The sequence below is a fragment of the Lipotes vexillifer genome, unplaced genomic scaffold, assembly GCF_000442215.2.
Source record: "Lipotes vexillifer unplaced genomic scaffold, Lipotes_vexillifer_v1.1 scaffold597, whole genome shotgun sequence".
In the NCBI taxonomy this organism is placed as follows: domain Eukaryota; kingdom Metazoa; phylum Chordata; class Mammalia; order Artiodactyla; family Lipotidae; genus Lipotes; species Lipotes vexillifer.
In genome coordinates, this window is record NW_006797597.1 from 266,251 (window position 1) to 292,255 (window position 26,005).

Below are 26,005 nucleotides of genomic sequence, written 5' to 3' on the forward strand. Positions count from 1 at the left end.
TGATATCTTGGCCTCTACCCTCACCAATGCATTGAAAATGCTCAAGTTCACCAAACATTTGATAATTCAATAGTGCAAACCAGACAGGTCTTTCTTAACACAAATGTGATCATGTCTGTCCCTTCTTAAAACCCTCCATAGTTTTCCAATGTCCTCAAAATAAAGTCTATGCACATTCACAGAGCCTTATGTCTTACATCTCTCTTCCTCACACTGTACAGTCGGTCTATTAATCTACAAATGTTGCCTGATTGCCTACAGCATGCTAGGCAAGTTCTGGGATCTGAGGATACAGCAGTGAACCAGCCGTCGTTTCAGACATCAAGAAGTTTATGACCTAGTAGCTAGGAGTTGGGGATACACATAAACAAATAAACAAAAATATTCCAGATTCTAATAACCGTTATAAAGATGGAATGGCAGCTGTGGTATGTCAGTTAGGATATTCAGGTGATGTTTTAGTTGAGAGATCTGAATGTCTCAGCCAAAGATGGACAGCACACTCCCATCCAGCTCTCAGCTGAGACCTCCCTTGGGGAGTTTTCCTCTAGCCTTGAGTTGGGGCTGGCAGCAATTCCTAGATGCTCCAAAGCACTGTGTGCTTACTCTGTGTCTCCACCACTCTCATTTGCCTATGTTACTGCCCATTACCAGTTTGAATCTTCCCCCTATAGGAACTGGCCTTTTTGTTTCTGGTTACATAATGATGCTGGTAGCACTTGGCACGTCTGAATTGCTCAATCTGAAGGACAGATAGAGTAATTAATATTGTTAAAAAAATTTCCTTGGCCTGAAGGCCCAGGTTTTTTTCTTATTTTTTTTAGGCCCGGCTACTTTGAAGTGGGAAACATGTGTCCCTTGAAAAGGTGTGTGGCTGACTGAAATGAGGGAAAGCCACATAAAACACTTTATTCATTACTTTCATTTGCTTTATTATTGTTAATATGACTATTAAAGCATAAAACTCAATACCTAGATTAAACAAATCATGTTTTTCAACTTATGCTTTTCTACTATTTTTTTCTCATTCCCAGGACCTGTGAAAATATGTAATTTTTCCTATGTGAAATTTTGAAATATGAAGTCATAGACTTCTTGAGTAAAACCTAATGGTTCCTCGGCTGTGTTAAATATTCAACTTGTGATGAAAATTAATAACTGCACAATTATTTTCCTTTTTAACCATATGGGTTTCTGTATGTAAGTGGGTAAGTTCTAAGATCTTTATCCATTTTTAATTCTAAACTCAAGATTAAATATAAGCATGAAAAACATGATATTTTCAGGCTTGGGCATATGCTAATCAACTGTCAGATAGATTACATCTGCCCAAACCTATTCTTTGTTTCATATGACTCAGCTTGTCAACAGATCCAAGGTAACTGAAAGATTCTTCTGAGATGATACAACAGTTAAAAGTCAAAGATAAGTGATCCCTATGCGTTATCTATATTGAAAAAAATCTAGAAATCTTCCTCTAAGGCACTATGAAGGCTTGTAATCATTCAAATGTTACACTGTGACTATAACCACTGTCTTATAATTCTCCATCCCCAAGTGATAGGGATAGAGTAGGATAATTAAATAGTTTGTTTAGCAATCCCACTAGGGAAGGGAATTTTAAGCAAGTCTGGGAGACTGTTGTAAGCTAATGACCACTCAACAAAATAATCCAGTAACCTAGCAACAATCTATACTACCTTTTAGGAAGAGCAGGTGCATTCAAGGGCCAGGCACACTCAAGCCACAAGTCCTGATAGTTAAAACACAAGACAGTAGGTATGGGATCGGAATCATGTTACACGAAGTCAGGGAATTAATGGTCCTTGAAGAGTAGCATTCTGCATGTAGCCAAGACAGGAATATAGGTGAAAGGGGAAAGAAACCAGGTGAAGGGGGACATTATACCAAAATCTGAGATGAACTACCATATTTAAGTATATGTTAATACCCTTTTGCCAGTACACATATGATTTAAATAGCGCCATGACAGTCCGGTTAGACCATAGAGGGTCAAAGGAGGAACAAATGATGTAAGCCTTGACATCTACCCAAAAATGAGGAAGAAGGTCGTCTTCTCCCCTCCCCACTTTTTCTTTGATTATCAAAGTGCAGCCCTCTTTGTTCTTGGGGCCATGCTCCCTTGCTGGCCTGCTTCTATCTCTCACAAGCATCCTATGCTAATAAACTCACTCTTTGCCTCATGCTGACTTCTTTCTCTTCTGAGACAAAAGAACCTGAGCTTCAGTAAGTCCTGATACCAGGTGAGTAGTTTCAATTAAAAGACAGTGGGTTCAAATGTAAAACAGATAGCTAGTGGGAAGCAGCCACATAGCACAGGGAGATCAGCTCGGTGCTTTGTGACCGCCTGGAGGGGAGGGATAGGGGGGGTGGGAAGGAGGGAGACGCAAGAGGGAAGAGATATGGGAACATATGTATATGTATAAGTGATTCACTTTGTTATAAAGCAGAAACTAACACACCATTGTAAAGCAATTATACTCCAATAAAGTTGTTAAAAAAAAAAAAAAAGACAGTGGGTTCAAGTCCCCTCCTAGGTCAGAGACGGTGCATTTAAGTCCCAATCTGTGGGTGACTTGGGTTCAAGTCCCAGACCGTGGGTTCGAGTCCCAATCTGAGTTTTGGCTGGGTTCAAGTCCCATCCGAGAAAGAGTATGGTTTCACCAGCAGTTAAGTGACCCTTCCATTTTGATGGTTTATGTATGAAGCTGTCTAGAAACTGAAGCGATGGAAGAGAAATAAAAGTAAATATGGACAGAAGATAGGTCATTCCTGTGACTGAGGACAATCAGCTTCTAAGATTTTAGTGAACATCATGAAGGAAGCATGATGTTCACTAAAGTTAAAGTCACCTAAATCTTAACAAAGATTGGATTTTTACAAACCCAGCATCAATATCTTCCATTTAATGTCACTGTCAGAGTAGCACAGCAAATTGATTAGACCAAAGCCCACAGAGAATGGCAAATACAGCTCTGCCTCCCTAGTCAGAATGTTGTAGCCAGAACTTCTCACTGTTTTTAGAGGGATGAAATCAGCTAATATGGTAACACATACTCCCTTACCTGCTATTAAGGCAATATTTCTAAGTCCTGAAATCAGCTAACATAGTAATACATACTCCCTTATCTGCTATTAAGGCAATATTTCTAAGTCCACTTAACTAGACTCAGTCTATTTGCTTTTGTCTCATTAGTTCTGTTATTCTGTTTCTAGGTTACTGGACTTTGATGGCAGGCATTTCAAATCCTATATGCTTGTCCAAAATAAGAATTAATTGCCTGGCTTGAGTATAGAAATTTTAAAGAATCAAGACAGAAGAGCAAATCTGTGGATAAATCTGATAAAAAACAGAATTTAATGGAATCAGGTAAAGCAATTGTCAAAAACCCATCTGAACGATGATGAATAAGAACAAGAGAAACTAAAAAGATATATTAGACACTTTAAAAAATGCCACTTACCCTTAGTTCTTCTTTCGTATTGAAACTATCAAGAAGCTGTTGATAATGTCTATCTGTCATTTGCCGTAACAGGGACAGGAGACAAGCAACAAACTCCCCCTAATAGAAAAAAAAAAGGAAGCATGTTTTTTAGTAAGTACATAAAAAAGCATCAGTAACTTACCTTCAACTGATCTCAAATAGAACACTTGAAAAGAAAACCCACTATGATCCAAATTTACCCTATGATGTTGTCTTAATCTAAATTAACCATAATATTACAAATTTCTCCCTGTATAAATTACCATTTACTTGGTACACATGCATTTTAAAAGTTAGAGTGGGGACTTCCCTGGTGGCACAGTGGTTAAGAATCCGCCTGCCAATGCAGGGGACATGGGTTCAATCCCTGGTCCAGGAAGAGCCCACATGCCGTGGAGCAACTAAGCCCGTGTGCCACAACTACTGAGCCTGCACTCTAGAGCCTGCAAGCCACAACTGCTGAGCCTGCATGCCACAACTACTGAAGCCCGCGTGCCGAAACTACTGAGCTCGTGCGCCTAGAGCCCATGCTCTGCAACAAGAGAAGCCACCGCAATGAGAAGCCCGCGCACCACAACAAAGAGTAGCCCCCGCTCACCACAACTAGAGAAAGCCCGCACGCAGCAACGAAGACCCAACGCAGTCAAAAATAAATAAATAAATAAATACATAATGAAAAAATAAAATTTAGAGCAGATTTTTTTTTAACTTGGGTGGAAGCTTTTCAGTAGGGAAGTAACTCCACACACCTAAAGAAGATAAGGTACTGAGGCTCCTGACCATTTATTAAGCATTTACTATTTCTTCGTTCATTATACTGTTTGAGCCTCATATCAGTGTTATAAGGTAGGGGGTATAATACTAATTTTTTTTTTTTTTTGAAGTATAGTTGATTTACAACATTGTGTTAATTTCTGCTGTACAGCACAGGGAATGCTAATTTAAAGAAAGTGAAATGTAGGTTTGGTGGGCTAAAAGACTTTCCCAAAGTCACACAGCTAGAAACTGGCATATCTGTAGTTATTCCTGGGGTTTTCTACTCCAAAGCTCTTCCCGTACCTTCATGCTCCATTTTTGAATTCACATGACCTTCTCCAGTTCATCAGAGTGTTCATCTGCTGACTTGTTGGGTGTCGAAAAAGCCATACATTGCATAATGTTGGTTTCAATCTCCTTTTAAGAACAGTTTATTTTTTTAAAATTTATTTTATTAAAGTCTAGTTGATTTACAATGTTGTGTTAATTTCTGTTGTACAGTAAAATGATTCTGTAATACACAACATATATATACACACTTTTTCATATTCTTTTCCATTATGGTTTATCATAGGATATTGAATATAGTTCCCTGTGTTACACGGTAGGACCTTGTTTATCCATCCTGTATATACTAGTTTGCATCTGCTAACCCCAAACTCCCAACCCACCCCTCCCCCATCTCCCCTACCCCTTGGCAAATCACAAGTCTAAGAACAGTTTAAGTTAACTGTGATCCTTTTGTGCTTGGGTGCTATGTGATTGACTCCTACAAAGTCCAAATCTTAAAAATTAATAATGAAAAAGAAAAAATATATATAGCATCCATAGATTTGAAGACTTATAAAATTGCTATCACTTGCATTTCCTGATGCATTTCTAACTTAAAATATATGTTTTCAATGCAAACTTTTTTGCTCAGCAAAGAATTTATTTACTTTTAGTTACATTTAAAACAATACAAGCACAACAGGAGAAGTAATCAGTGGTAACTGACTGTGGATTTAGAGAAATTCAGTTTAATTGGGAATTGGTTTCTTTGAGTTTACACGGAAAAAGATTATAGGCTCACATGTAAAATCTGAGACTAAAAGCCCTGAGTAATCGGATTTACCAAGAGAGGCAGCTAAGTCAGGACAGTCAAACGTATCCCCACCAAGGCCATGGGAGGCCTGAGGATGCTACTTAATGGCCATGTCAGGGTAACCAGAGATGCAAGCTGGCTCCTTGCATGTGGATAATCATCTGCAATACACAGATATGACAAGTAATTATCCCTACATAATTTTTAGGGCAAATATTTAAGAACTAACCAGTATGGGCTAGCAGAAATGCCCTCTAAGCTCAACATATTACTTTGTTAATGCACAAAGGAACCCTTGATACTTAACACAAGATATAGAAAATTTAAGGGCACAATCATGAATATTTTAGTGTATGTGTATGAAGAAACAACCCAAGGCTAGGAAGAAACTACCTGAAAGGACTGGGAGCTCATACATGACTGGTGCTCATATATGACTGAGAATAGTGTTTATTCTCACCAGCCAGACTGAAAAATCCTCACTATTAATAGGGCATCAGGGCATCAGTTAGAGTACTAAAAGTACTCTTTTCCTCAGTAGTGGGGAAAAATTACTCCTAAGAATAAATGTTGCTCTGATCCTACCTAAAAAAGTTCAAAAGCAAGACCTGAAACAATCTAACAGACCCTAAGAAACGCCCATCCTCATTCCACAGCAAAGGTCAAAGATATTTTTTGGAATTAAAAAAAAATTCACCTCCCAACAAGGTAAAATTTACAATGTCTGGCGTTCAATAAAAAATTACTAGGCTTACACAGAAATAGGAAAAAAAATGATGAAACAAATGAGAAGAGAAAATAATCAATCAATAGAAACAGACCAGAAATGACACAGATAACAGAATTAGCAGTCAAGGACATTAAAATAGTTATTATTACTGTATTCTATATATTCAGGAATTTTGAGGAAAGACTGAACATGTTAATTAGAGGCATGTAAGATTTCAAAAGGAACCAAATTAAACTTCTAGAGATGAAGATTGTCATGTATGAGATGAAAATCCACTGAATGGGACTAATGGCAGATTAGACTGTGGACAAAGAACGTCACCTGCCGTTTCAGTAAACAAAGGCTGTTGAGTCATCATCTACTACAGCCACCCCTGACGGTGCACCCTGAGGGGAAGTCAGGATGGAGAAAACAGGATACTGGTCCTAGATAGTTAAGATGCACATCAAAGGAATAATTTCAATAAGCCCAGACTCTTGAATCTTCTCATACATAGAAAAGCACTGAAATCATTTACTTGAGATGTCTGTTTTTTGTGATTAGCAATAATCTTTTGATGTTCGACTACATTTTTTTGTTTTTTCAGTAAAAACTCCTATATATCCTGGTTCCTCCCTTACCTCTTTGGGACAGTCCCTCAGAACTATCTGAGAGGCTGCCATCTGGGGCTCTGCTCCTCAGTGAGTCCGCTGAATAAAACATAATTCTCAACTTTTAGGTTGTGCATTTTTGTTCAGTCAACAGACAGTATAGAAAAAGACAGCATAATAGATATCCTCCAAAATGAAACAGAGAAAAAAAAAAAACTAAAAGAGAAGAAAAAAGCACAGTGAACTCTAGGACAACTTCAAGTAGCAAAATATATACGTAATTGCAGACCTCAAAGAGAAGGGGTCAGAAAAAGCAGTTGAAGAAATAAGAGGAAAAAATTTCAGATTCTTTGAAAAGCATAAACCTATGTATCAAAGACTTTCAACAAACCCTAAGCATACAAAGCATGAAACAAATTACACCAAAGTACAACATAGTAAAATTGCTGATAGCCAGTGATAAAGAGAAAATCTTAACACCAGTCAGAGGAAAAAAAAGACACATTATATCCAGAGGAAGAAAGATAAGGATGAGAGATTTCTCACTGGAAACAATACAAACTAAAGATAAAGATGAGAGATTTCTCACTGGAAACAATACAAGCTAGAAAACAGTGGAGCAACACCTTTAGAGTACTGAAAGAAAACAACTATCAACCAAGAATTTGTTACCCAGTAAAATTCTTTCAAAAACAAAGATAAAATAAAGACTTTTCAGATATCCCCAAACTTAAACAGTTCACCACTTCTACTCAACATTATAGTGAACGTTCTAGGAAGTGCAATAAAGCAAGAACAAGAAATAAAGAAATACAGATTGGAAAGGAATTTTAAAAAAGCTGTCTTTATTCACAGACAACATATTCGTGTACAAAGGAAATGCTCAGAATCTACAATGAGCTTCTAGAACTACTTAAGTGAGTTAATCAATGTTTAAGAATACAAGTTCAGTGTAAAAAAAATCAATTTTCTACATAATGAAAATAAACAATTAGAAATTGAAATTTAAAATAATATAATTTATAATACCATTAAAATATGAACTACTTAGTGATATATATGACAGAATATATGTAAGATCTGCTGAAAGCTACAAAACCCTGATGAGAGCAATTAAAGATGACCTAAATAAATAGAGAGATATACTATGTTCATAGACTGGGCGATTCAATATTGTTAAGATGTTAACTCACTCCAAATTGATATATAAATTCAATGCAATCCCACTCCATATCATAGCAGGTATTTTGGGGGGCAGAAAGTGACAAGCTGATTTTAAAATTCATATGGAAGTGCAAAGGACCTGGAATAGTGAAAACAACTATGAAAAAGAACAAAGTTAAAGGTCTTAGACTACCTGACTTCGAGACTAAACTATAACGCTATGGTAATCAGGATACTGTGTTACTGATGTCCAAACAGAAAAATAGATAAATAGAACAGAAAGCCCAAATCAGAAACAATCCAAACGCCCACGAACAGGTGAATGAATAAACAAATTATAGCATATCCATATAATAAAATACTATTCAGCATTAAAAAGAAATGAACTACTGATAAACAGAGTAACATTGATGAAACTCAAATAATTATACTGAAGAAGTCAAAATGCCCTCCTCCTCCCCCATTCCCCCAAAAAACCAACAACAATAACCACGTACTGTATGATTCCATTCATATAAAAATCTAGAAAATGCAAACTTATCTATGGTAACAGAAAGTAGGTCAGTGGTTGCCTGGGGATGAGGTAATGAAGAGGGGCAAGAGGGAGGGAATACAAACAAGCACAAAGAAACTTGCGAGAGTAATAGACATGTTCATTATCTGGATGGTGATGAAGGTTCACAGGTATATATACTATGTCAAAATTTTATCAAACTGTAGACTTTAAACACATGCAATTTTTTGCATGTCAGTTATATCTCTAAACTTTAAAAAATAAGACATTATGACAATATTATCATTTATGGAACTATGTGTAAGTTGCTGTATTTTGATGATATCATCACGTTTATCCCTCACTAGAGCCTTGTTGGGTGGACACTACTAACTTAACGTTACAGTGAGATCTGTTCAAGTTAATAACATATTTATCCCACGTTCCACAGTCAGAAAATGGTGAAGCTGGGGTGTTAACCTAGGTATCTCTGGCTCTTCTTCCTGCTGCTCAGACTGATTTATTTTATTGAGGAAATATAACTGAGCTTGGGGGTTTATATTTCAAATACAAATAGGTATATAAGAATCTGTCTGTTGATAACCAATGTCTGTACCTTTTAGCTTCTCTTATGTCTTGACATGAAAATGTAAATCTAGTTGGTAGAAATGCATTCAATGTTTCATCTCTTAGTTTTTCTACATCCTGTCTACACTGTCTCCAATGCAGCTACTAGATCAATATTCTTAGAATATTTATTTCAACATACATTCTGTGAATAGTGAAATATCTTACATGACATTATTTTTAATAATTTTAGCAATAATAAAAATTATTCAAAAGTGAATAGACTTTCATTAAATCTTTACAGTCACCATACCTAGGAGAATACCTCTTTGAATCCATATCATTACCTATTTATATCTGTCACATCTGGTTTAGGCCCAATGCAAACAAACTGTCATCCTGATATCTAATCTTGGCACAATTAAGACATGTCGTCAATCGCAATATTTACTGTACAATGTCATTTTATTTATTCACTTCATCAATTTAGGAACTTCAAGCACATTTAACCCTGTTAAGAGGCCTAGATGTCCAATACTTTTTACCCGTAATGTAACTTTGTTTCTAAGAGATTTTTAAGTGTCTACATGAAAACCCTAGACTCACAATTTATTAAAAAGAATAAATAAAAAACCACTGTTGGCCAAGATTCACTTCATTTTAGTGTTGGAACTTTTTTAAGTACAAATCACCGTCAGAAAGAACTCTATGCTATAGTGGCTTGCATCCATTTTACAATTAGATTGAGCATACTGGGCATTTCCACCAATAACTGTGAATAAGATTATTAGACGGCTACAACAGTCTTCAAGAAACCTTCTATTATACATACCCACAATTTTCCCCAGAAACATCTCACAGAATTCTCCTGCCTTCTTCTCCTTCCCCCAACCTCAGCCCATGGTGCGCAAAAGCTTTCAATAAATGCAGAGTATGTCTTAGACGTGGCTCCTGCTGAACTGAGTCACCTGCACTATAAATGGTGCTGAACAGAATTATGTGCAAAGAAAAGAAGCATTTATCACTTGTAAGGAACTCTGGAGTCCAATTAGTCTGAGGGTGTGAACAAACAGCCATATATGCCTCTTTATAAAATCTGCTTCCACAAACAATTAGATGTTTGAAAGGAACCGATTACAATGGTGCTGCTTTTTTTTTTTTCCAGCTAGAGAGAGTATTTTAAACCTAAAAGAGCAGTTGGTGGAAGAACAAAAAGTATAATCCTTTTAGATAGTAAAAATAAGGCTACTATTATCTGGAATTATGAAAATAGCGGAAACCGGTCGTCCTGTTGGTGTTACTGGGAGGCAGGGTGACAGCTGTGGTACTCACAGAGAGCTGAAACACTTCACCACGACACGCTGTGGGACCAACTTTTACCTACATTATGTCTGCTTATTGTGGGCACTTTTTCTGTAAAGACTGAAGGGTGCTCAGTGTAGGACTGCCATGTAAAGACTCCCTATTCAGAAAGCCTGTTCTCTAAGTAAGAGAAAATGATGAAGAAATTAGACAGGTCTTCAGTGCCCAGAGAAATGCCCTTGTCAATGACCAGAACATATTTCTCACCATAGAATTCGTTATAATGTAAGCACTCTTTACAGGAAACTGCCCTGTTTGCTATAAAAGCAGGAAGCCCCTTTTCTAGTCACTTTAGCAAAGCTATACTGTAACTAACTTTTAAACCAGGGACCTCCATGCTCCACTCATCTCCAGCCCAAGCACACATTTCAAATCTTTTAATCACACAATACCTTGCCTAACTTGTCAGTTCTTTCCGTACATCAAAGAAGTAGAAATGAAGAATAAGTAATTAACAGATGACCAGATCTCTTCCCTAGCTTTCCCTTCAGTAATCTCCCGAACAGAATGTGTGACCAAACTGCATGAACAAGATAACATCCAGAGGAAGATCACAAGGGAGTTGACAAGCCTGCACACATTGGGGATGGCAATGACTCTGACTCGCATCTCAATGATGAACTGAGATTACTACCCTGTTTCCCTTTAAAACCTTTCATGGCTGAGCAGAATCTTCAGAGGTGGTTTTTGAGGGATGCTGAGTCCACCATCTCCCCAGATTGCCGGCATTCTGATTAAAGCCACCTTTCTTTTCTATACTTGTGAGTATGTAATTGATTTTGGTTAATTCGGTAACAGTAACAACAACAACACAGGTATTACTCCTGTAATAATAATAATAATATTACGGAACACTGTTGCTACCACAATCACTAATGGCTAAAATGTACTGATATTGTTTAAACACTTTTACAGATTTGATGAAACCCTCACACTAACTTTGAGATAAGTACAATTATTTTCTCTATTTTAAAGGCAAAGAAACAGAAGCTAAAGATACTAGGTAACTTGCCCAAGAGCATGCGTAGTTAATCAAAGGGAAGAGTAGGATTCAAACCAGGTCTGCCTGAGGACTCAAAAAAAAAAAGAGCCTTAAAGCACAAAACTAAGGTGCCAAACAATGTAAGCGCATGTTTTCTCGCAAACTTCATCCCACATACCTAGAGTGAGCTTGGTTTTTCACACAGCAAGGGGCACAACATAGCTACGTGGGGGAAGGTTTCACTTTATGTGATTTTCCTAAAATTGTAGCACACCGGACGATCAAACTGCCTGCCCAAATCCATCCACGAGCTTCATGCATTGCCTTCTCAAGTCTCTTAATTTGCACTGATTTATTACACTGTGAAGCCCTACAGGCCATGCATGTCCCAGAGAAATTTGGCAGTTTCAGCCCTGCCTACGGATACAAAGCAGTTTGAAAAAGTGTTCTAGCTTTTGACCTTGGGCAGTCTTTGACCACATTTGAGCATTTCCTATGATTTTGTTTGCTCTGCCATTATAATTTTAGAATTGTGTTTGAGCTGTATTGCCAGGAAGCAGTTGAAATGTTACCATCAAAACCAAAATGAAGGAGCCTTTCTTCTGCTTTTGGGAAGATGGAGTATATATGTTTTTCCCAATTCCTCCTGCCAAGTACAACTAAAATCCCTCCATTATATATAAAACAAACAGAAGACAACTCTGGAAGGTGGAAAGAAAAGACTGGCTAGAGACCCTGGACCCAAGGAAGGACATAGTGCTGAGTTCTCTGGGTTTTCTTTTGGCCTCATATATCCCACCCCTGGAGCCGAAGAAGCTGGCTGCCTTGAAACACCAACTACTGCAACGAAAATCCCCCCCAAAAGCCTATTCTCTTGGGCCAAAGGATCAGGAAATGGGCAGCTTAAGAAGAAAAAACTTTTAGCAGTCATTGCTCTACTGCAGCTGAATTCTGCAGAACACTTTGGCCTTTCTCACACCTGCAAAAGCCAAATGGGGAGCCAGGACTTCCATCCTCACAAGGCTGTGATGAGGCACCCAACATCTCTCTCCAGGGCGGAGAGCAAGATAGGGAGCAGGGACTTTCATGACAACTGGTCTGTGTCAGTGAAGACAATGCGAGGAACCTGGACTTCTACCTCCATCTGGCCATAATGAATTGGCACCCAACCCCTTACCCTGCCAAGTCACGTGACATAAAGCCACCTGAAACAGGTTTAAATGAGATCCAGAGTCTTATAATACAAAAATGTCCAGATTTCAATTGAAATTCACTCATCATACCCAAAATCAAGATATAAAACTGAATGAAAAAAGACAAGAGATGTCAACACCGAGGTGATAGAGATGTTAAAATTATCTGACATAACTAATACAAAAATCAACTTAAAATGGTTCATGGACTTAAATGTAATAGAGAAAACTATAACACTTTTTAGGAAAAAAGAACTAGGAGAGAGTCTTCACGATACAGGGCTAGACAAAAAGAGTTCTTCAACTTGACCTCAAAAGCATGATCTGTAAAAGGCAAAACTGATAAACTGGGCTTCACTGAAATGAAAAATTTTTGCTTTACAAAAGACCTGTTAAAAGGATGAAAAAAACAAGCTACAGAGTGGGAGAAAATATTTGTAAACCACATATTCAATGAAGGACAAGTATCTAGAATATATAAAGAACTCTCAAAACTCAAGAGTAGAAAGCAATCCCATTAGAAAATGGGAAAATGACATAAAAAGACATCCCACTGAAGGGGATATATAGATGGCAAATAAGTATGTGAAAGATGTTCAGCATCATCAGCCATTAGGGAAATGCAAATCAAAATCATGATAAGATATCACTACCTACCTATCAGAACGCCCCCATCCCCTCTCCACTCTTCAAAGTGAAAACACCAAGAGCTGACTATGGTGTTGAGAAATTGGATCATTCATCATACACTGTGTATATGAGAATGTAAAGTGATACACCCACTAGAGAAAACAGGCCATTTATTACAAAACTAAATATGCAACAACCATACATTTCAGCAGTCATACTCTTGGGAGTATTTAACCTGGAGAAATGAAGATTTATGCTTAGATAAAAACTTGCACACAAATGTTTATAATAGCTTTGTTAGTAACAGCCAAATTCTGGAAACAACCAAGATGGCCTTCAACGGGGATAGCTAAACACACTGTGGTACATACATACCATGAAAACTACTGACTAAGGAAAAGGAACAAATTATATATAGATACACACACACAATGACCTGGATGAATCTCTAGAGGATTATGCTGACTTAAAAAAAAAAAAAAAAAGCCAATCTCAAAAGGTTATATACTGTATGATTCTATTTGTACAACATTTTTTTTTTTTTTAAGAAGATGTTGGGGGTAGGAGTTTTATTAATTAATTAATTTATTTTTGCTGTGTTGGGTCTTCGTTTCTGTGCGAGGGCTTTCTCTAGTTGTGGCAAGCGGGGGCCACTCTTCATCGCGGTGCAAGGCCCTCTCACTATCGCGGCCTCTCTTGTTGCGGAGCACAGGCTTCAGACGAGCAGGCTCAGTAGTAGTGGCTCACGGGCCTAGCTGCTCTGCGGCATGTGGGATCCTCCCAGACCAGGGCTCGAACCCGTGTCCCCTGAATTAGCAGGCAGATTCTCAACCACTGCGCCACTAGGGAAGCCCACGTACAACATTTTTTTTAATTAATTTTTTTAATCGAAGTAGAGCTGATTTACATTGTTGTGCCAATCTCTGCCGTACCGTGAAGTGACTCAAATACAACATTCTTAAAATGACAAAATTATAGAAATGGAGAATAGATTTTGTGGTTGTCAGGCTTAAGAAGGAGGTGAAGATGAGAGGGAAGTGAGTTTGGCTGTAAAAGGGCAAGATTCTTGGGGTGATGGGAATATTCTGCATCTTGATTACATTAATGTCAATAGCCTAGTTGTGATACTGTTCTATAGTTCGGTAAGAGGTTACCATTGGGGAGACTGGAGAAAAGGCACATGGAATATCTATGTTATTTTTCGCAACTGCATGTGACTCTACAATTATTGCAAAATAAAAAGTTCAGAAAAAACATGAAAAGACAGAACAGAAAAATTCAAAACAAAACCCCCCAAACTTTCAAACCCATAATGAACTCCAGTGGTTTTCAGGAAAAAACGATGTTTTGAGCATTTACTATGAACCAAATAATAGCTAAATACACAAAGCCAACCCTATGAGGTAGGCAGCATTTTACACATGAAATTCCATCAGACCATGAGAAATTAACTGCTTGCTCTTCTTTTCTTTTAATGAGGCAGTACAGCTATTACACATATTAGGAAGTTTTTTCATACTCTCTTTAACCTTAGTTTGTTAAAAGAAAGAATTTAACTTTACTTCCCAAACCCAGGGCTTGGCAGGAGGAATCAGGTAAATCTTAGCTCTGAAAGCAGAGAAAATAAAATTCAATGCAAGATGGTCATCCTTAAACATTCAACTCTGGCAGGAGAGCCAGGGTGGACTTTTTATTTTTTTAAGTAAAAACAAAAATTATTTTCATCAGGGGCTAGGCAAACATTCTTAAGACAGGGGTTCTATAATGCACAATTTTTAAAAATAATGGCAAAAGCCTGACATTTTTGTAAATAATCTATATGTGAAAACTATAGCATCCACTGCCATTTTTGCAAATGGTATTTGGAAGAATGTTCTTAATCAGACCTAAAAAAAAAAATGTTTGATCAATTGAATGTGAGTTTTAAATGGAAGTCAATTTATGTACCAATCCATCCATCTACATATCTCTCTCTCTCGCTCTCCACACACATGTATAAATATATACACAAGTGAACTATCACATAAATTATGTCTTAATATTTCTTATAAATCATGTTATATTAGATTCATAATAGTGGAGCTTGCAGACATCTTAGAAGTTACCAAGTCAAACTTTCTCAATTCATAGCTGAGGAAACTGAGCCCCCCTCACCCCACCCCAAATTAAGATTCTTACTAGTCATAGTGATAAATTCAGAATCAGAACTCAGGCCCCCCAGCTGCTATTGCTCTATTTCACTATTCTCATTTCCCCAAGCAATTCGATGGATGAAAAAAAAGAATGAAAAGTTATCAAGAAGACTGGGAATTTAGAACCAGGTTAACTTAAATTGGGCAAAGTGAAAATAAACTGCGCCAATTTGGCCTTTCTGTAATTAAAAATATCTTATATGCTGCTTATAAACAGCAACCCAGCCTCAAAGCAACTGAGGCTTTAACAAGCACAACTATGCTGCTTGGTGTGCCATTTGCTTTACGGCCTTACTGTGACATCCTGGAACTGGAGACGCATGGTGGCGCCGGATGGCTGTGGTCGACCGGTGATCTCCAATATGGTCCTCAGCAGGATGTCCAGCAGGCTGGCCACTATCACATCTATTTCCTCCAGCACAGATTTTTCCTTAAGAAAAAAAATAATGTGTTCAGGAAATTGTGGCTTAAAGTGTATATTAATCTCTCTTTACTGGAAAAGGGGAAAAAGCACATTTCCAAATATAGAATCAAAGAGAGAACTCGAGAGCTTGACACACCTGGACCTCCCCTAACTCACCTAAGTGAATGACCTTCGTTTATAGATAACAAAGGGCACGGAGATGTTAACAGCTTATCCAAGAGCATGCAACTCCACTGTGCAGTGGGTACCCGAGATACAAGTAAAATGATGGGGTGATGTTCTGGAAAGCACCCCAGACTAATTCAGAACACCAGCTATGTCACTAACATGGTGTGTGTCCCTGTGCAAGTCAGTTTGCCTTTCTGGGCCTGATTCTTCACTAAACGTCCCTCTTGGTTTTAAGAGTCTATAATTTTTTTGATTTCAGTTTGTGCTTACATTTACTCTTCTCATTACTGGAGGTGCACAGGTCATTTTCCAAAACTCTATTTTAAGTGCAAATGACTATTTCTATAAAAATGATTTTTTAAATCCCTACATGTAAAGGTTAGCAAACAGCATTCAGTCTGAGTGAATACTGTTAGTTACAGGCTGGACTTAATGTCATTGGTCATGGTGGGACTGCTATCCCCAAAGCAAAATTAGTACTATCTAAGCCCCCAGGACTTGAGCGAGAAATGCAAATTGCTCTGCACTGACTATATGTAGTGGATTTGAGTTATTATACCTGCACCAGACGAAGCACTATGATTACAAATACTTTGTGCCAAGGAGATTGCCTTTGCAGAGAAAACTTTTAGAAAGTATGAGTTTAAAAGAGCTTTTTGGCTAGGATTTTATGATAAACTTTCTTACACTTGTAAGAAAACTACTAAGGATTTTCCCCCAGAGCAGAGTTTCTGTTCTGAATTCCTTATCAGATAAGTACAAAAATTGACTGCAACTTTAACACTGAAATGGGAGAAGAAAAAAAAATCACCTCTATTATCACCTGATGTTTTCAGTTTTCTGCAGTGAACTTTTGAACTTACTTTTAACTCTCAGCAATTAGAGTTAGCAAAAACATTCTAACTAGGCCCAGCGTAGTTATGCTTTATTCAATTGGGTGTGTAAAAAGCAATGGTCCTTCCCATGCAGGTGTCTTATACCATACTTTTATTTATTTTTTTCAGTTAATTTTTATTGGAGTATAGTTGCTTTACAATGTTGTGTTAGTTTCTACTGTATAGCAAAACGAATCAGTTATACATATACATATATCCCCTCTTTTTTAGATTTCCTTCCCATTTAGTTCACCACAGCGTATTAAATAGAGTTCCCTGTGCTATCGTACTACACTTTTAGACACAGAGCTTCTGGCCTTTTTCTCTCAAGGGCCAACTCTGTTCCCACAGCACTGGGGCCCTATCTCCACCACTTCCACTGGAACCCCATGTCAGCTGACTGCTGAGCTCTTCAGAAGGTCATAAGTCAGAGGAACAAAAATGGGGAAACTGTAGCACAGCAGTAAAAGGGAGACAGAGAAATGAATCTTAGCACTCACTGCCAAACCCTGCTTTGTAAAGGTTGTTACTGCTTAGTGAACAGATGCAGATTGACAGAACTGAATAGGGCATACTTTATATGTTGACTTCACATCAGACCCCTGAGCCATGAACATGCATACTCCGAGTTGTCCCTGTTTATAAGCAAGCATGTGGTTTTTCTCTACTGACATTGCATTGTCTAATGCAATTGTGTTGCCTCCAGAGTCAGGAACACGACAAGAATTCCTAAAGCCATAACAATTGAGTGATTACTGTCATAACAATTGAGTGATTACTGTCGGGTGAGTAACAGTTGTGGTGCAAGATACCCCATGCTCCTGAGGCTCTCCTTTGCTTTCTCTATCTCCACGGGGTTGGGCCCAAGGCCCACCGCCAAGTTTGGACCATCATCATGCAATCTTTCACATAATGGGCCCAAACAGGCTGTCTTTGCAAGCAATAATTTATTCTCGCCACAGAGCATTCATCAAGGTTAAAGACACATGTGGGAGGCTTTGAGATTTATAATTTTTCTCATTGGGTATTCAGTTCTTTCTTGAAATACAAGTTTAGGAAACCCAGGTTATTTGGGGTTACAGCGATCCCACAAGGTTAAAAAAAAATTCCTTTAGAAGAAAAGTAAAAAGTCCAACGCAGCTGGAAATAAAAGTGAGAGTCTCAAAGGATGACTCTCTGGTGTGGTTTATGTGAAGACTTTTAAAATTTTATTTCCAGAAGGCATTTGATGGAAACTACATCTTATAACCTGTATTTACTTACTGAGCTATTTTTCTTGATGAGACAAAATACGTTGCTAAGGATCCGAGCGCACATGATCAGGTCCTTCTGTTCTTGCAAGTGCATGTGGAGGTGATGTAATACGACAGGTAAGAGAATGTACCGGGAATCTGGAGAGAGAAGAAGCATTAGTGTCACATGGAAGAGTCCCGTGCAAACCTCGTGCAAACCCTTATCTACTCTTTAATCTAATTTTAATTGCTAAATTATTAATACATGTAGTTCGAAAGGTACTAGCTCTACAAGGTTGATATTGAAAAACAGTAGTCTCTTCCCCAGCCCATGATTCCTGCACTTGCGAGACCTTTGACTCTTTTATTGAAATAGGTGTTTTTTTTGTTTTTTTTTTTTACTTCCCAATACCTAAATGGCATGCTTCTCTTGCTATTTCCAGATTTGTCATTGAGATGGATCACCTACTGACTTCCTACTATGGTAGGTGAGAATTTAGTTTTTTCACCCCCTTTTCTTCTCCCCAGCCTCTCAAAAGAGTTGTATACAATTTCTGGCTAAATTAACACTTTGCGTTTGCTGTTATCCTGATTTCCAACCCTTTGTCCAAGATCGGATTTTTGTTGTTGTATTTTTGTTTTTCTCTCTCTGAAAGCTTTCAGGAAATTATTCTTGGTAATTCAAAATTTCATGACTATATGACTTGCCTTGACTCTCTAACTCTATAAACCCATGTCCTTCAGTGCTGGGAACTTGCCTTGAATTATTTCTAGGATTATTTCTTTCCCACTATTTCTTCTGTCCTCTGTCTGGAACTCTTGACTACATTCACGTCATGAATCTCTTCAGCTGTCTTCTACTTTTCTTGAATATTGTTTTCATCTCTTGTCTAAAATTCTGGGTAATTTCCTTACTTTACCTTCCAACCCCTCTATTCAATTTTCTTATTTACACTATCATATATTTAATCTCCAAGTGTCCTTCTCATTTCCAAGTCCAGTGTTGGGGCCATACAACCTGTGCAGTCACACAGATCCCTGTGCCCACAAAGGCCCCACACTTGTGTGGATGAAAAACTGTTTCTCGCCATCTGCCTCTACAAAGATGAAGCCACTAGCTACTGCAGTCACTGACCCTCAACCCACCCTGAAAGGAGTTCAGGGTGGAGATCAGGAATGAAGCACTCTGTGCTCTGGGAAAAACTGGCACAACAGGCCTTCAGATAGTTAGATATTTTGCACAAGATTTTATGAGCCCAATTTCTTACATCTTCTCATATCTAGAAAAGCACTAAAATCATTAACAGAGACATCTGCTTAGCAGCCACCTCCTACCAAAACGTGTGCTTGACTGCACATATCCCCCTTCGCCCGCCAAAATCACATATATACTGACCTCCCCTGCTACCTTCAGAGCAGTTCCTCAGAGCTATCTGGGAGGCTGTCTCCTGGGCTATGGTCCTCATTTTGCCCCAAATAAAACTTAACTCACAGCTCTGGGGTTGTGCGTTTTTTGTTTGTTTGTTTGTTTGTTTTTCAGTCGACACTTGGTGTAATGCTCTGCTGCAGCCATCATGAAATTCTTAATAATTTTCAAACAAGAGGTGTTGCATTTTCATTATGCAGCCATTCGTCTTTATTTCTCTGAATGATCTCTTTATAGCTTCCCATTCTTGTTTCATGGATACACTATCTTCTCTCTCTGGGGAAATCAGAGACAACTTTTTGATTTTTTTTCTCCCTTAATTATCTTTGTCTTTCAAGTTCTTTTTGTTTGTTTGTTTCTTCCTTTTGGCCTCTGCCTTTCACATTAGAGGTTTTTCTCCAGTATTTGGTGATCTTTTATTGTCCATTCATCTTTTCAAGTGAGGTAGTGAAATGCTAACTGGGAAAAAAAAATACCTGTGTGCCTAGGTAAGCTTGTGGACTGATGAGGCTTCACCACAGGGAGGAGAGACATGCAGATGTTTCATCAGGGGACCCCCAAATTTCAGAATCTGAGATGTCTGCTCTTGGGCTGGTCAGTTTCTCCAGAGAGAAATCTGCTAATCTCCTCTCTGGGGAGCATGAACCCATCATTTTCTGGGTAATGTGGAATCAAGACAGTAAGTGGCTGGTGGGGAAGTGGCTGGTAGGGGTCCCTCTGTTTAATCTGCTTCCTGAGGCCCTGTTTATAGTGTGGAGCCTCACCCCCCAAATTTAGCATTGTCTGATTCTTCTGAGTCCAGGCATGTCTCATTGACTTACTCTAAAGAGTAAACTTTCCATTTTTTGCTAAAATAGAGGAGGGATTGAGGTAGGGTGGAGTGGGATACTAAATATTCCTTCCAAAGATTAAAAAAATTTTTAGCACCCTTAATCTTCAGAGATACCTCATATTTTCAATTCCTGATCCTGTCTGATACCATCCTGAGTTTCCTGCAATTCTGTGCTATAAACTAGTTTGTTTCTTGGCTCTGCCCCAACTCCATAAACCTGTCTGTGTTTCAGCCTTCTCTTGTCTGCTGTCAGACTTTGTAAAACTGTTGATATCTCTTATGTGTTGTCATCTCCTCTCCCACTCTCCTGAACTTGTGAGATTCCATATTTTTAAAAAATTCCTTTACTGACCATAGATACAAAACCACAATTCAAAAGTTTATCAAATCAATGCCAGCAATATATAAAATAAGTATTACTTCAGGACCAGATGAGGTTTATCTTAAAAGCAAGGTTTGTTTAACATCTAAAGCTCATATTCATATTCACTTTCATCAGGGAAGAAAGATACATAGAGTTGATTTCCTCTTATGCATGGTAGTTCATTCCTAAAAAGTCACTGGGAACAGTGAAATGGCGAAAAGGGAATCATTTCTCCTAGAAGAAATATATAGGTACTTGTGTATACCTCACAGAGATTACAATCTGAAATCCTAAAATCAACTCATCAAGGCAGATTCTATTTTCTTTATTTTACAAAAGAGAAAACGAGGTTCAGAAGTGTGAAGTGACCTGCCTGAGGGAGCCCCACTAACAGGGATAAGAGTTGGGAATTAAACTGGCCCCAGAGCTGGAGCTTCCTGCCCTCTGCTGCCTCTGCCCTCTGCTCATCCCCACGTGAGTGGAAACGGAAGCAGAGCATCGCCTTACTCGACCTCAGCTGGGAATGTGTGCATCCCGGAACTCAAAGTGCTCACTACTCTGCACGTGCCCATGAATGAACATAAAAGTGCCACAGTACTGATTTGGGGGCTACAAATAAGTTTCAGTGAGTCAATCTGTGAATAATAAACACATGTGTCAATCTTCCCTTAAATGGAAGTCTTATCTCGATCTCTAACTTGGCATTAGTATTTGAAATAGTAGGGCGATAGTAATCTAAAAATTGACTTATGCAGTATATATTTCAATCTTTTGAAAAAGTAACAGTGAATACACTTATTGTCCTGAAGGTTTATTTTCCAACATGATGTCATGAGCACAAAATTAGTGCCTACCAGGGGCCAATAATGGGCATATTATTTACGAGATGTGTACTTACAAATGCCCCAGCCCCTGTCCTGCTCTGCTTGATTTTCTAAAAGATGTCATCTGTGCAACAATTCAAATGGATTAATTTTGGTTTATAAAAAACCATGTGTCTTATAAAGAGTTTGCATAAATTATAATTCCACTTCACTCATTCAAGGAAAAGTGGATAATCTAAATAACTCTATACTTATTAAAGAAACTGAACTTGCTGTTAAGAGCCTACAAGGAGAATTCTAAACTCAGGTGGCTTCTATGAATTCTATGAAGCACTTATTGGAAGAAAGAGTATCAAGTCTACACAAACCCTCCCAGAAAATAGAATAAACAGGGGATACAACTAACTCATTTTATGAGGCCAGCACTATCTATGCCGAAATTAGCCAAAGACATTACAAGACAAAACTACAGATTTGACATTTCTCATCAACACAGATGCAAAAATCCTTATAAAATTTTAACATAACACACACACACACACACACACACACACACACACACACACACACACACACAATGATTAAACAGGATTTATCCTGGGAATGCAAATTGATTTAACATTTGAAAGTCAATCAATCAATGTAATTCACCATATTAGCAGTAGATGTAGGAAAAATGCAAAATTCAGCATCCATTAATGATAAAAGCTGCCAGGAAGATAAGAATAGAAGGTAATTTTCTCAAATTGATAAAGGGCATTAATGAAATGCCTGCCATTAGCTAACATAATAATAGTAGAAGACTGGATGAATGAATGCTTTCTCCTTAAGATCAAAAATAAGGCAAGGATGGCCAATTTCACCCACTCAGTTTAACAATGCACTGGATTCCTAGACAATAAAATAAGTTATATCCATAGGTGAAAAAGTATATGACCCTGTATCCTAATGAAAATCATAAGAAATGCAAACAAAGTGTTCACGATTCGGAAAGGGCCTTCATCAGTGTTTGCCTGACTTCTCTTACTGCCTTCTTTATTTCTTTTAGGAGTGAGGTTAGAAGTCTCATATTTCTTTTAACACCTGCCACCAGGCTACCAGCACAAGGAGGTATGGCCTTAGGTTCACCATCAAAACAAACCACATAAGGCACAGGCACACTTCACTTAAGAAAACGAACACGGAGTATTAAAACCCAAACTTGTAAAATAATTCATTGCAGGCTTCCTTTCAACAGGAAGCGTGACCAGGGAACTTAAATACTTATTTACAAATCAATTACTTGAGAAAAAGAACCGAGAAAAGGAAACTGAAAGCTTAAATGACAGGAGTTACTGTCCAGTGAGGGTTAATTAGAAAGGAAGATAAAGCTTATCTGATATGTTCTTGCAGCCAGTGGGATTTGATTTCTAAAAATTCAGTTTGCAGCCAACTGTTAAGAAAATCCCTACTGCCAAAAAAGTAAGTAAGGTAGACAAATAATTCATGTGTGGTGTGTAGATTTGCTGCTTCCCCATTAGTAGGGCAGTATCAGCCAATGCACAGGATAGAATGGATGGGTAAATGCCAAACAAGCTGACTGGTTAAAATGCTAACGCTTACCTTTAAAAGAAAATACCTGGATTCATCAAGAAGGCTCAGAGGAAAAAGAAGGGACTTCCCTGGTGGAGCAGTGGTTAAGAATCCACCTGCCAATGCAGGGGACATGGGTTTGAGCCTTGGTCTGGGAAGATCCCACATGCCAGGGAGCGACTAAGCCCATGCGCCACAACTACTGAGCCTGTGCTCTAGAGCCCGCGAGCCACAACTACTGAGCCTGTGCTCTAGAGCCCGCGAGCCACAACTACTGAGCCCGCGTTCCTAGAGCCCATGCTCCACAACAAGAGAAGCCACCGCAATGAGAAGCCAGCACACCACACTGAAGAGTAGCCCCGGCTCGCTGCAACTAGAGAAAGCCCGAGTGCAGCAACGAAGACCCAAGGCAGCCCCACAAAATTAATTAATTAATTAAAAAAGAAAAAAGGAAACCCATAGTTGAACAAACACTAACTTCCTAAACATTTAACAACAGTATCCGTTATACAGCTTCTATCCTTGAAAGGGCCAAAACACTCATACTATGTATCTCATATAAAGCTCACTGTATCGCGTCTCACTTTTGGTCTTGCCTGTACACACTGGAGTGGATAAAGCCAGCTCCTGATAGCAACTTCCAGTGGGCGTGGGGCTAGGGAGGAGGAGAAGCAGCTAAAAAATGCTGATGAATTTCCTCCTTGTGGTTGATTTCGAGGAAAGTCGTCATCTTTGCCTCCTCTATCAACAAAGCTTTAGACAACAATCCCTGTAGCCATCTGTCCCCACGAGAGTGAGGTCTGTGAGCCCTGTGGTGGCATGCAGGGTTGCTGGCCACTCTCCACAAACTGTCCCAGCGTGGGCTGGACATCAGCAGGGACACCTAAGCAGCTGCTCTGTGGCAGCCTCAGGATGGGGAGATGGTAAACCAGGTGGGCAAGAGGTCCAGCTGTGGCACAGCTTTGCATGTAGCAGAGCTGCTGGCTGCAGGGAAGCACCAGCCACACAGGAAACCCTGAAATCAGAGCTGGGTTAGGTCTTTGTCATCAAAGCCACCAGGAATTGAACTGCCAATGTTACAGATAGCAGTAGAATCTGCAAACAAGCCCTTTAGACATTAGAGGACAGACAACATTCAGAATAGAAAGGATCACAGATGACTTAGGGGCTACATGCCATGCAGACAAAGTCAGGATCACAGAAGAAAACAAAATACAGGGCTAAGGATGATCTCTCTGTGATTCTTACCCAGTGGATTCAATCCCCCCCCACACCCTGCACCTAAAGCAAAATCCTAAGGAATGCAAAGTATCCATCCTTTATCTGTGTTCGCCTGTCTTCTCTCAGTGATTTCTTGACCCCTTTTGGGAGTGAGGTTAGAAGTCTCGTATTTCTTTTAATGCCTGCCACAGGGCTACCAGCACAAGGAGGTCTGGCCTTAGGTGTACTTTTTACTTTTGTCAACCGTGCTCTGCTCCTGGTCTGGGACTCCAGCACTGAACACTGTTCTGTTGTCAGGTTCATGCTCAACCTTAGCTCAAAAGTTGCTTTTGTAATAAAACTTTCCTTCTTTAATGCACATCATTTATTCAATAGCTATCGCTGCTCCATCCTGATCCCTAGCCATGACCCAGTACCTAGTATTCACGAAACATTTATCAAGCAACTATTATGTACCAGGCACTGTTACAGAAGCTAAGATAGAACTGTCATCAAGATAAATATAGCCCCTGCTCTCTGAGGCTTTCCTTCTGGGATGAGGGTAGGAGACAGATGTTAAACAACTAAATCACCAGTTCTTTAGTTATTACAGAGGTGTTAGGTTATCCAAGAAGTAAAAAGCCAAAGAATTAGAGTAATAATGGGGTGGGCGAGGCAGATAGAAGATTTCTGGAGAAATGAGAGTTCAGCTGAGCCCTGAAGGGTGCATGGGGGTCAACTAGGTTCAGAAAGGAATAGGAGAAAGTGGGTTCCAAGCAGAGTGAAGAAATATGGAGATGGGACCAGGCAGGTGGGCCGGGCTAGATCACAAGGCCCTCAAAACAGAATACAACAACCGGGATGTGAATAAAGGAACTGGGTGGGAGTGACATCATCTGGTATGAGTTTCTGAAAGGGAACTGTGGCTACACAGATGGACAGGAGAAAGGAGATATGGGGGAAAAGTATAGAAACCACTGAGGCAGGTCAGAGCAGGTGGCAGTTTGTATGGAGAGGTGGGAGCTGGAGAGGGGAGAAATGGCTGGGCATGGGAGACGCTGTGGAGGCCCAAGAGCAGTGGCGGTGGTAGGTGGAGACGAAGGGCAAAGGGAAAAGAGGGCTGCAGGAACAACTCTGAGGTCTCTAGGTGGAGAGTGTTGCCACACAGACTGTATTGTAATTTGCTACATTACTTGTAACCTAATACCTGGAATGGGGTCTGCTCACAATAAACATTTGTTGAATGAATGAATGAGCTACACCATGAGTTCTGCTGGATCTGACAGGCAACTGAAACGGACCTGACATTTCTGTGTTCGTGTTTTAACCCAGCTTAAATGGGAAGTAAGTAGGTTGCACATCACATTATCACAGTCCAGTTTGCAGCGACTCCACGTGCTGGCACTCGCCCTGGGCGCCCAGGAGAAAGCAGTTATTCCTAACATCATACTTCAATGCAAACCACGGCAGCTGCTTGTGCCATTGGAAACAAGACACCCATCCCGGCTCTACTCCCCACCCCCCCACCCCCGGAAGTCTGTGCATATGTGATTGAGTGACAGATAAGAAATGAAAAGATAGGGGTTCACCCTTTCCTCAGAAACGTGCTTGCTCATTCAATCAGTATTGAAGAGATCAGAAACAAGGTCAGAAAACAAAGTTGAAATTGGATGGTGAGTAGCCCAAAATATGTACATTTACCTTTATTTTCAAACGCCACAGATAAAACTTAGGGTCGGCTATGATTTTGGTGATGCATATTTTTCATCTTAAGTTCTATGTTCAGAGTGGCGCATTACCTAAAACTCCTAATTTTATCTTTTTCCCTTCTAGGGAAAG

General features: G+C 39.1%; 1 protein-coding gene across 1 annotated transcript in view; it reads right to left on the reverse strand.

Annotated features, from left to right (window-relative positions):
- DOCK4 (dedicator of cytokinesis 4) overlaps positions 1-26,005 on the reverse strand; it is a 282,165-nt gene that overhangs the window by 89,375 nt on the left and 166,785 nt on the right. Inside the window, 5 exon segments of the mRNA XM_007469745.1 lie at positions 3,486-3,584; positions 10,275-10,318; positions 10,321-10,372; positions 15,545-15,679; positions 17,980-18,107. Of these exon segments, the coding sequence (XP_007469807.1) occupies positions 3,486-3,584; positions 10,275-10,318; positions 10,321-10,372; positions 15,545-15,679; positions 17,980-18,107 (458 nt within the window).